Source organism: Ipomoea nil, unplaced genomic scaffold (assembly GCF_001879475.1).
Source record: "Ipomoea nil cultivar Tokyo-kokei standard unplaced genomic scaffold, Asagao_1.1 scaffold1932, whole genome shotgun sequence".
Lineage (NCBI taxonomy): Eukaryota > Viridiplantae > Streptophyta > Magnoliopsida > Solanales > Convolvulaceae > Ipomoea > Ipomoea nil.
The window spans coordinates 2,796,786-2,808,804 of NW_017618360.1; the positions used below are offsets into that span (position 1 = coordinate 2,796,786).

Consider the following 12,019-nt stretch of genomic DNA (forward strand, 5'->3'; position numbering starts at 1 on the left):
TTATTTATTGTCATGGCATAGGATAGCATCAAAGAAAATTGCTTTCGTTGGAATTTGAAAGGCAATCTTGGATCTGACAGTGTTAGTGACATCCTTGGAATCAAAACTGTAGTACCTGCATTTGTACCCCCCATTATTTTTGCCTCCAACACATGATCAGCTAACCTTGTTACAATCAATCTTGTACCATTGCACAAGCCAAGAGTGTGATCAATATTTCTCAAGAGCATAACAGGTGACCCAATTTTCAAAGTCAATGCATGATTAGGTACACCAGAACATCGCAGACCATTTAAGAATTCTGGAGTGTGCAATTCCGCTAACATATCTGCATTAGAATCTGACTTGCACACTGAATCACAACTCAAATAAGTCCTAGCTTCACTTGGATTTTGATCATTCATGTACTGGTTAATGATATCTACCATATCCAATGTTGGTGCCAATATGGCACTATCCTCAAGGTATGATAAATCACCATTAGCGCTTCTAAACAACGAGAAAATGCTATCAACAATTGTAGAGATAGTATCACCTTCACATTTAAGTAGAAACTTATCTGGAATTGTTAACTCTGCGTCACCATCCGTTGAATTTCCAATTTTCCCGTCACCTATATCTGCTATCCAGTTTGCAAACTCCTCAATCTCTTTGGCCTCTAGTTGCGATTTTACACGTCTTAGGCGTAGATTTTTTTGTTAGCCCAAATACTTTGCATGATCTCCAAAGGTATGATGAATTTATGCTCGATCCAACAATATCTTGCCTTGTGCCCTTTGGAATAACCGGAAGAATTTGTCTAAAATCGCCACCCAAAACAACTGTTTTACCACCAAATGTCATTTCACAACTTCTTGGATTTGTGGAGTGCAATAAATCACGCATAGTTCGGTCTAGGGCTTCAAAGCAGAACTTGTGCATCATTGGAGCTTCATCCCATATTATCAACTTGTTTTGCATAATAAGCTCAGCCAACGGGGTGCCTTGTTTTATGTTGCAAGTGGAATCTTCATTAACAGATATAGGTATTGCGAACCTAGAATGTGTTGTACGACCACCTGGTAGCAGAAGAGAAGCTATGCCGCTAGATGCAACATTTAGAACAATTTCACCTTTCCGTCTTAAAGCGGATGAAAGTGCTCTCCACAAGAAGGTCTTACTAGTACCACCATATCCATAAACGAAGAAAAATCCACCAGATTTGCTTTCAATATCTGTTAACACCTCCTCGTATATTACCTTTTTCTCATCTGTCAGTTGACTAACCAAATCGTTATTCTCTTTCTCCTGAGTAACACGATCATATGCCAATTCTTCTTGTATCAACCTATTTGATATTAAATTATATGTCTCCAAATCTGCAACTGACATTTCTGGAAAGTCCTTAAGACTCTTTCCCATTATTGATAACAATTTTTCAATCTCAACCAACGCAAAATTCATCTTCTGATTGTCATTCAACACAGAATCTGCAGTGATTTTAATCATACAGTGAAAACAAAACCAATGGATTTTGCTTGAGTACGTTGTCCTAAAAACAACTAAAAATAAAGTTCAAAAGATATAACCAGAATAGCTTGTGTACCTGAATTTTGCAATTGTTTCCGAACTTGATATTGTGCATCTTCAGACAAATGTTGCCACACAGCATTCCAAACAGCTTCAGGTTTACCTATACAGCTGGTCATTAACAGTGTAACAAATAACCTCCTCAACTTATCTCCAGAAGCCCAATGACTTGCTTCCTCTATTGCGTCGATATATTCTTTGTCATCATCAACTAAGCCTCTAGCATAACACGTATCGCGGAATGAATCATATTGAACACCATTCACAACCTTTATATCAGAAAAAGATGTAGGACCACGAACTTTATTCAACAAACATCTTAAATAAAAAATTTCACCAGTGCCAGGTGGGACGTAAAAAATCCTTCCAATTGCGAATCCTTTTTTCCTTGGCTGCCATTTTCGTAGTTGTTTCTTCCACACAAATTTCGTTGGCATCTCAGCATAAGTCATCTTTCTTGCCTCTGGAAATGTCTTGTTAGCCTCAAACCATTCCAAGAACATGCTTTGTCCTATAGTTGGTCTATTGACAATGTTGTCAACTGGATCGTCATCTGCAAAAATCACACTTTGTTGATTGGGTAAGTGAAAGCTTAACCTTTCCACTGATGGAGCCCTAAGCTGTATATCAAAGCCAAACAACCGCCATACAGCCTCGCAGGGAGAAATGTACATACAGTCATAGTACATATTAATCTCATCTACAGATTTTCCAACATCTGAATCATTGCTTGTTTTGTAGAACTCGGCTGTTACCCGGTCGTGTCCCTTATTAACATATTTGAAAAGGTACTTGATTGAACGGGACTGGTTGCACCACTCAACATTTATATGAGCCTTGTATTTAAGCAATAAATGTCTGTTGTGCGGTACAACATACCTGTTGTCCAAGGCAATGCCATTCTTTGTTATTGTCCTACCATTTTCTCGACGTCTATATAAGGGATACCCATCATCATCAAAAGTAGTACATTCCAAAAAATTTTTGGGAAAATGTTTGGAACATCTTCCTTTCACCATACACGGAGAATTCAGTCTAGCTTTTCCGCATGGCCCATGCATCATAAATTCCTAAACAGCTTTGTAGTATTCTACATCCATATTTTGATCAGGTATCTCAGTTGATATTATTTTGTCTAAAGCCCCAAGTTGACTAACTTCATTTCTTTTGTCCAAGAAGAGCAATATATGCGCATGAGGGAGGTCTCTTTTTTGGAACTCAATGGTATATATAACTGTGAAGTAAATAATGAATATATTTTAGGAAAAACAATCTTAACAGGATGATATAGTAAAAAAAAAATTGTACAGGGGTTTACCTCCAGCAACCGATCCAAACAGTTGCTTCTTTATACAATCGGCTATCAAGGAATCGAGCTTCATCTTGAATAACCTGCAAATTATGTCAGGACGGTCTTCAGCTTTCAAACAACGGTCGTTAAGGAAACGTTGCACCTCAGGCCACTTTGGGTTGCAGGTAAAAGTTATAAATAAATCCGGATATCCAATCCATCTACAAATAGCCATCGCATCGTGGTAGTTCTGTATCATGTACCTTGCTCCGCCAGTGAAACTCGATGGTAAAATTATCCTACGGCCCTGAGTTGCTGCATTTATTTCACCCCGAGTTAAAGCATCTGTCAACCCACTATATGATTCACAACGTAAGCTTTTTTGGTGTGTCCTTATATAGATGAGTCTTCCTGACTCAACCATTGTATATCCGTCAACAACAAATTGTTGGAATAACCTCTTCGCATGTAGTATTGTACTGACAACCTCTTTTCTTGATTGTAAGCGATAACAAAAAAATTCCCTTGGACTAATCCTTTGTCTTCCGCCAGCACCACAGTTGCCCTTTATGTTAGAGAAGGCAATGTCTTCCCTATAACCATCTTCCCCATATGGAAACAACAATGGGTATTGAAGTGGCAAGTATGAAGGGTTTAATTCACTTATTCTTTGTAGCTGGCCGCCCTTAGTTTGAACGACAATGTCACGCTCACCTATACTGGTATCAAGATCTCTAACTATTAATGCAGCTACTTCAGACACTTCAGGTAAATTATATGTCCTAGCATCTTTCTTGCGCTTGCCTAGCAATTTTATCTTGACTTCAGTGCAGGGATTTCTATCCATTTCTGACTTAGCCATACGAAATGACTTAACCAAGACATTATTTTGATCCAACTCACCTTGAATGACATTCACTATGTCTATATGAATGTCATCTTGATTACAACCCTCCCTGCATAAATTAATAAATCGTGTTCCTACTTTATATAATTGGTTTAGACTAAATGATCATAACATAAGTAAGCGAAGATTAGGTTTACCTCACAGCATTTATACGGATTATTTGCTCATTGTTTGTGTCGTATATGTATAGTTGGGCAAAATGTGGTGGCTTACCTTCGTGTGGGAGTAAACTTCCCATTAAATGATAGTTCTGCCCATTTAATCGGAATACAGGGGGGCCGCCTCCCTTGTTCACCGTCCTGTCAACCCTACCTCCCATTGATGTGAAGCAAAACATGTTGTTGTATGTCCTGATGTTTTGTAAGAATTTCCTAGATAGTTCACATTTGCCGAAAAAAAGATCGCTGATACCTTTAGGTGGCAAGGGTAACGTGGGCAACTTAATTTTACCACTGTTGCAACACATGGAAAATCGCGGTGATCCCTTAGTCACGGTTTTGTTCTGTCTCTCCTCAAACCAAAATAACGCACCGCAATGGTCACAAGTATTTGTAGCGTCTCCAAAATCACAGTATTCAACTGCATTAAAAGGTAATATTATGATGCGGTATTAATATTTCACAACAGCTATTAATAGTATATTGTGCAACGTACCATCAGAAACCGCATGTGTGGTAGCAATATTGTTGTTCTTTGGTATTTCGTCAACATTTTTAACCAAACTTGTAGCAGTAAGGCTGGCTTCTGTAGGCAAGGGAATATTTTGTACTTGAAATTTAGAAAATTTTTCAATTTTCCAATAATATATATAATAGATTAGAATAAAGTAGTAAAGGGTTTCTCAAAAAGGTTAACAAAATTAAATAAAAGTAGTAAAGTATCCCTATATTTAACAAAAGAAAGCATTTCTATATTAATATAGAAATTAAGGAAATACCGGTTGAACAAATATCTGCTGTTGTAATCGGTGCAGGAATAGATTCTTCTTCGAATGCTAATAGCAAGTCCCTATTTATCTCCTGTGGAGGTTTAATAGTACAACAATTATTACCGTCTAGGATTTTGGTGCATCCACTATTAACATTCGATATGTTCTTGAACGGTTGTCGCCTTGGTACTTTATGTTGTGTGTCACAACCTATTGTCAAAGTTCATAGCAAATGAGCTATAGTATCAACGTAAAAAATTAAAACGTACATTTAGGATTTTATAGAAAGTTACCAGTTAATATAGATGTTGGTACGGAGGATATTGACTCTTGTAAGTGTCCCAAAATGAAAACCTTTGATTTGTTTGAGCCGATTTTTTGTGTTATGTTACGCCCACTTAAGTGTATATTGCAAGTACCTTTGTCACAAATAGATAAATATTTTAGTTAAACACAATATCGAAATAGACAAATAGATTCAATAATTAAATAACAACCATGTATAAAAAAAATTATATACAATATCGAAATACACAAATAGATTAAATAATTAAATAACAACCATATATAAAAAAATAATATATGGATATTTGAAATATATGTAAATGTACATCGCTAGAATATGTAATAGTTTTACCGTTTGTTATAGTACTCATTGGTGTAATATTTTGAGTAGAACAACATCCATATGAAAGTCTTATGGGGATACTTGAATCGTTTTCGTCTCCAACGGGAGGCTTTTCCTTTGTTGGTGAAATTTCTTCAAAATTCTCTGCGATATAGGTAAGTAAAGTTAAGTAATTAGACCAACATTACACACTATAAATGTCCAAGTATAATTATCAATGAAAAGTTAATAACATAACTATGATGAATTATTTATGTACCAAGGTCCACCATATGGTGTGCACCCTAAATAGAAACTATATTGTTATGTAACGTGTTGTTTCCCTATAAGTACGAAAATTGATAAATTATCAAGATGATTTAGAATTATTTATTAGACTCTTATATTAGTACATTCCATTACAACACAATTTCTAATATTTCGTCTTAAAAATCTAATTTATAAAGATGTACGTTCAATTTAAAAGTAATATTGAATAAGACAAAAAATAGAGTTCTATGAATACTTTCAAAAACGTATCTAATATACATGGAAGCTTAGAATTGTGTATTATGTGTCAAATAATACTTGACGACATAAGTATTCTATGATATCCTATTTATCCATTACACGACAATTAATTCATTAAATCATTGTACTAAACATACTAATAAGTTGTAAAAATAAGGCCCAAGCTAAGTAAAAATGCAATACTTACCCAATAGACTTAAACTAACCAGTCCCATTAACCCGACCCACCAAACCTGTCCTAAACCCGACCCGCAAACCCGGAATATAAATGCGGAGTCCAGCCTTCACTTCTACCCTACCCGACCTTTCGCATTCCTTCCGCCTCTCTCGCCATCGTCACAGACCATCGCATTCCGTAGTTCTCTCTACCTTTCCTCCTTACATCTCTCACTCTGTCCGAAAGCTTGGTAGCAAGCATGTCGTTGACAGTCTCTATGGTGTTTGCGTGAACTCTTTCGCTTGTAGCTCGATGGAGTACAAACCCTAACTGTAAACTATACACCTGAAATCTTCAGTTTGTTTCCTTCGCTTTAGTTGCGTGACTGTCCTTTCTCTTTCGAATTTCAATTCTGGAAATTACCGATTTGATACTAAAATCAGGCGATACCATAGTTTTATCCTATTCTTCGATCTAGGGTTTTGTTCTATCCTAACCCTAACATGTGTTCGAGACATCAATTGCTCGGCGTGGATGAGTCCGACATGATCGTCCTTGACCAGAAGTCCAGAAACAACATATAAGCTAAGTATATCTAAGATTTCTCATCATTTGTCTACTTTTCGATTTCAGTTTGCGGATTTGAAATGATTCAATTGAATTGCTGTGAGACATGATTTCTGTCCGTAATTAATAGCTGAAATTATATAGCTAGCTGCATTTAGCCTCTGTTTTAGAAGTCACATTTCACGAATTTATGACCTTCTTTAATTGTTAGATTTAGTTTACTAATATTTGTAAAACAATTGTTCTTATTATTGAATCTATTAAATGTGTTTTGCAGGGACAGAGTCTGGGATGCACCATTTGAAATAGGATACAGTAAAAAATCCAAGTTATTGACAGTAATGGTAGCAAAAGTCAAGTAAGATTAGAAATTTTGTGTACCTTTTTGTTGTATTGAATGCTTCCTCTTTGTGCCTATGATTGTAGAAGTTGTAATTTGCCTCATTGCTCTGAAAATGGTTAAATTTCCAATATGATATGCTGTGTTTGATAAACATGAATTATGAACTGTGTGAATTATAACTATCTTATTTGATGTTGAGTAATTATGGTATGACTCTTCAGTTTTTCTTGAAATTGGCATTTGGTGTGTGCCACTTTTAGTACTAATTAAATACATGTATTCCTGATATTGTCTGATTTAAATTTTTTCAAATGAGATGACTAAATTATTTGTTCCCAGATTCTGGCAAATGATGACTCAAAATTCTGATGCCATTGTTTTGATTAACAATTCATCCTCTCTAATTAGCGTACGTGTGAGGTGTTGTACTTAATCTGGTCCTTAAAAAAGTGGATTCCAAACTTTTCCTAAACTTAGATTTTCTTTTTTCAGATTACTGCCTTGTATACATTTTCTAATATGGCAAATGATGAAATATTATTCTGATGCCAAAATGCATTTTAACCTCTGTTTGTTGTGTCCTATCTTTTTGCAGCACACATTAACCCCATAGACACTATATAAGTGTCTATTTTTTTCAGCTCTTTTCAAAGCTGTATAGTATATTTTTAGTCTAGGATTAGTCAACTCATCTGTATATGTAGCTTTTCAAATAATTGATACAGGGTTTCAAGATATAATACTTCATTGCAAAGAATCGAGTCATTTATTTGTTTCAAATTCGATTTCTTTCAAATTCACAAAAATCATTTTTAAACAGTACATATACAATGTGGATATAACTTGAGAAACCCCTGTCGTTCATTCATTGACCTCCTTACAGTTCAATATTTCTGAAAAAGAAAAAAATTAGTTTATATACTACAGTGATATATAAAACCAAGTACGCGAGTACTTTAAGAACCCAAGTTTTTCATAGTATACTATATAATGAGTCCTTTGTACAGCTCCAATTGAACGAAACCATGAAGGTGATTTTTATTTTTATTTTAGATTAAGTTACAATCTAGAACATCGAGAATGTATAATAATACGTATCTCTTTCATACAAAAACAGAACTTTTAAAACAAAACCACACAGGCAATTGTGGTTTTACTTCCATTTCAACTAAAGGATGATAGTATAGATAAATGTGACTTTTAAAAAAAAACTGTTTGACCGGCATAAATTTGTGGAATTAATTTGTTAGTTGTTTAAGTATCATTACAGAAAGTCGTATTGTATTATGGAAAGATAATTTCATAATAAATAATCACTTTTTTTAACAATAAAGTATAAAGTTTAGGGTATACTTATCGATCTAAGTCTATAATGTGTATAAGTTTCAACTACAAAAAATAATTTTTTTGAGAATCAAGTAGACGGAAAACTGTTTTTAGTTCACTTTCTGGCCTACTGTTATGAGATTTTAGACATTTGATGCATTTTAATTAAATGAGTTTTAATCTTTTCTAAGTAGTTGTGTTAATTTGGTGTTTGTTTAAGTATCATGCAAGATACTCTAAGTGTATTATAGTATGTCTTAAGCAATACATAATTTTTTTACCAACAAAGTCCACAGTTTTTGATGGATTTAAAATCAAACTGTTTTATTTTTTTTCTAAGTTGTGGTGTTAATTATCATTAGATTTTAGATAGAAAAACTGTTTGTATGAACCTTTATGGTCTACTATAATGAGATTTTAGATATTTGATGCAATTTGTTAATCTGTTTTATTTTTTTTATAAGTTGTGGTGTGAACTCTTTGTTTGCTTAAGTATCATGAAACATAAACTAAGTTCCCTTATAACCAAATTATAATATTTTTTGGGATTTGATGCATTATTTTTAACAAAATCAGGTCTAAAGACTTTGAATTGTCTATACTGTGGAAAGTAAAATTCTTAGCAATATAGTATTTGGTGTTTGTCCTATGAAATAAAATAGGACAAAATGAACTTACAATAGTATCCTTAAGTAATTATGTAATATAATTAGGAGAAATTAAAACATACACAAAACAATAATAAACACCGAAATAGCCCAGATTAATTATCATTTAAAAAAAAAACAGAGTCAACAAAATGTTTAGTGCAATGCATAAATAAAAAACAAATCAAAACATCTAAGAGGCTTAAAGTATTGTTCATAACTGAATTGAAACAATTCAGTTCATCTTCTCCTTCTTAATGCTACCACCCTTTAACCTTTTGCTCCCTTTTGAGGATGAAAACTGATCCAGCAATGACCTCTTAGTAGTAGGAGAATCTGCTTCAACATGAACTTGGGATTCTGAGTGCCTTGTGTTAGCAGGACTATTGACATCTTCTTCTTTAGATGCTTCTTGCAAACAAAAAGTAGAACCAACAATTAGAAATTACTTAACGTATTTAAGTAAAAGATAGGGTTTAGTTCAACTGTATACTCACCTCAGAATGTTGAGAAGTGTTGTCATCCTCTTCTATTTGCTGTGACATTAGGTCCTTTTCTTCATCTTCAAATAATCTGGAACAATAAGCATCTAACAACTGCTCGTCCCTCAGAACCCTCACCACATTGTAAGCTGGATTAGTGCCTTTCATTAGAGCTCTCTTAATCACCACGCACTTTAAAAATCATTTTTAAACCAATCACCACCTCAATCTCAGTGGGGATGTCAACATCGGCCTGATAAGTAATACGATTAGTAAAAAAAAAAAAAAATTAAAAGGCTTATACAATTGGTAGAAGCAAAAAAAGTACCTTTTTGTACTTCTCATACAACAGAGTAGCAGGAATGCCAACTAATTCTGCAACTTCCCTATCCCAGAGCAGGAAAGTTGCATCTGTGGTTTTGTCTAAGACTCTCACCAAAAGCTTATATCTAGCAGTACCTTCCTCAAATTGTTTTACACACTTGTCACAGCTTAAGACTCCTTCAATTGCTTTAAGCTTCCTGTTACAGCCAGGTGTCAGGCATGCCATGTAGTACCAATCGTCTGTAGAAGACTCTATTGCCATAATTTCACCAGGAATATAGTAATCCCCATCCTGAAAACATAGTTACAAAAATTATGTTTAACACCACAAAATAGATTTGTAAGAAAGCTTGTTAATATGTAATTAACAACCTGCAGCTTAGATAGATCAAAGATTGTGGACACAATCCTTTCACCCTTTTGGAAACTCTCAGTCCCTGTGGACTGGGAGTTCAGAGTCACAGTGCTCATACTCTTAATTGGAGTCTCTTGAACCTTTAACCTGCACAAAACAATCAGAAGTGGACTGAGTAAATGACACTCATTTAGACCTCATAAATGGCAGGAAGTTTATGCATTACATAGACTTACTGAGATTTGAAGTCCTTGAACTCATCAAAATCACCATTCACCCAGATCTTAGTTGCATCATACGATGATGTTATTCTGACCTCACCTAAAAAAACACATAGAAAAAACATAGCATTGGAGTCTATTGCATAAATTAGAGGAGGACAGTATAAGGTTCAAACACTCACCACTAACCACCTTGGCCCTACAACATTGAATAACTACAATCACTGGTTCATTTGAAATTGAATTGTAGTAGGGCAGTAGAGACTCAACATGAGAATCCCACAAGGTACACATCATGTAGTTATCACTGTTTTTGGTAGGTAGAAAATGAAAATAATTAAATATAATAATCAGAAAAAGAAACTTATAAAGTGGAATCAATAAAGAAAGTGTAAAACTAAAGGAAATACGCAATATGAAAGTCAATCTAGATCAACAATAAAATCTGAAAGGAAATATGCAGTCTTGTAATGGAACAAATAAACTAAAAATATAAAATTTACGCATTATCACAGAGTTGAAAGTCAATCAGTTTTGTGGCTTTACCACCAACAATCTTGTCCACAGGGCTATATATCTCCACCACACGACCTATAACATCTGAAACATATTTAAAGAATACAAGCAGTCATATAAGCAGTCATTATATGCCTAAGTAGTTGTATTAGTAATAGTACAATTAGGGTTTTACCAATGAGCTCCTTGTCATTCACTTCCTTGGGATCTTTCAAAGACTCAAAACTTGTAAGACGAAACATAAAAAGTGGAAAACCTATAGAGTTGATCTGTTTGACTTCTGTTTTGTAATTAAACTTGAGCATATACTTATGCTGGGTGACCTTGTAAAGGTAATAGTTTGTAACAGCATAGAAGTTCTTTATCTCATACAGTTGGCCTTCTTTTAGCACATCTTTGTATTTGACAACATCTTTATCCTGAATATTAGCATGTATATAGTCTCCCTGTACAGAAATGTAAATACAGTGTGCATAAAATATGGGCAGTAAGTGATATAGAAATTTTGATGGAATCATGCTTCTGTTTTACAAAAATATTGCTGAGTTACAGTGAACATGTAAACATGTTTCTGTTTGCAAATGTAGTTAGTAAACAACTATAGAAGCTATACATGTACAGGAATGCTATATATATAAAAACCTGCTTCTTTTTGCAAATTTAGTCACTAAAATTGTAAACATGTAGATTCTTTCTGTTATTCAGTGAATGTGTAAACATGTATATACTTTAAGATGAATTAAATAAAAATGTAATAGAAGTGTACCTGATCATCATGCTTCTGTTTGCAAATGTAGTTAGTAAACAACTATAGAAGCTATACATGTACAGGAATGCTATATATATAGAAACTTGCTTCTTTTTGCAAATTTAGTCACTAAAATTGTAAACATGTATATTCTTTCTATTATTCAGTGACTGTCTAAACATGTATATACTTTAAGATGAATTAAATAAAAATGTAATAGAAGTGTACCTGATCATCATGGAGAAGACACTCCATACTCTTGACGTTACTGCCTACCCTCCTCTCAGGCACATCATAGATGCGTACACAACGTACTCTAATTCCCCTTTGCTTGTGGACAGGATGGATATCTTTGATAGCAATGAACAGGGAAGGCATTGTATTACTATTTCGAAGATGGAGAATAGTGATGGGCAGGGTTTAGGGTTGAATCAAATGGACATCAACATCTGGATGTAGCCTTTTATAGGCAACAATCAGATTTTGAATTACAACTTTCG

General features: G+C 34.3%; 2 protein-coding genes across 2 annotated transcripts; both read right to left on the reverse strand.

Annotated features, from left to right (window-relative positions):
• Positions 1 to 4,086, reverse strand: LOC109193896. The gene is made up of 6 exons (XM_019344724.1): positions 3,905 to 4,086; positions 2,878 to 3,816; positions 1,586 to 2,502; positions 767 to 1,469; positions 166 to 678; positions 1 to 115 (listed from the first exon to the last, which is right to left on the reverse strand). The coding sequence occupies exons 1-6, from the start codon at positions 4,084 to 4,086 to the stop codon at positions 1 to 3; spliced, it is 3,369 nt and encodes a 1,122-aa protein (XP_019200269.1).
• A 5,022-nt stretch (positions 4,087 to 9,108) lies between these two features.
• On the reverse strand, positions 9,109 to 11,897 carry LOC109193897. The gene is made up of 10 exons (XM_019344725.1): positions 11,748 to 11,897; positions 11,538 to 11,552; positions 10,947 to 11,217; positions 10,759 to 10,855; positions 10,438 to 10,454; positions 10,271 to 10,355; positions 10,052 to 10,181; positions 9,684 to 9,971; positions 9,367 to 9,547; positions 9,109 to 9,284 (listed from the first exon to the last, which is right to left on the reverse strand). The coding sequence occupies exons 1-10, from the start codon at positions 11,895 to 11,897 to the stop codon at positions 9,109 to 9,111; spliced, it is 1,410 nt and encodes a 469-aa protein (XP_019200270.1).
• Between the last annotated feature and the right edge of the window lie 122 nt (positions 11,898 to 12,019).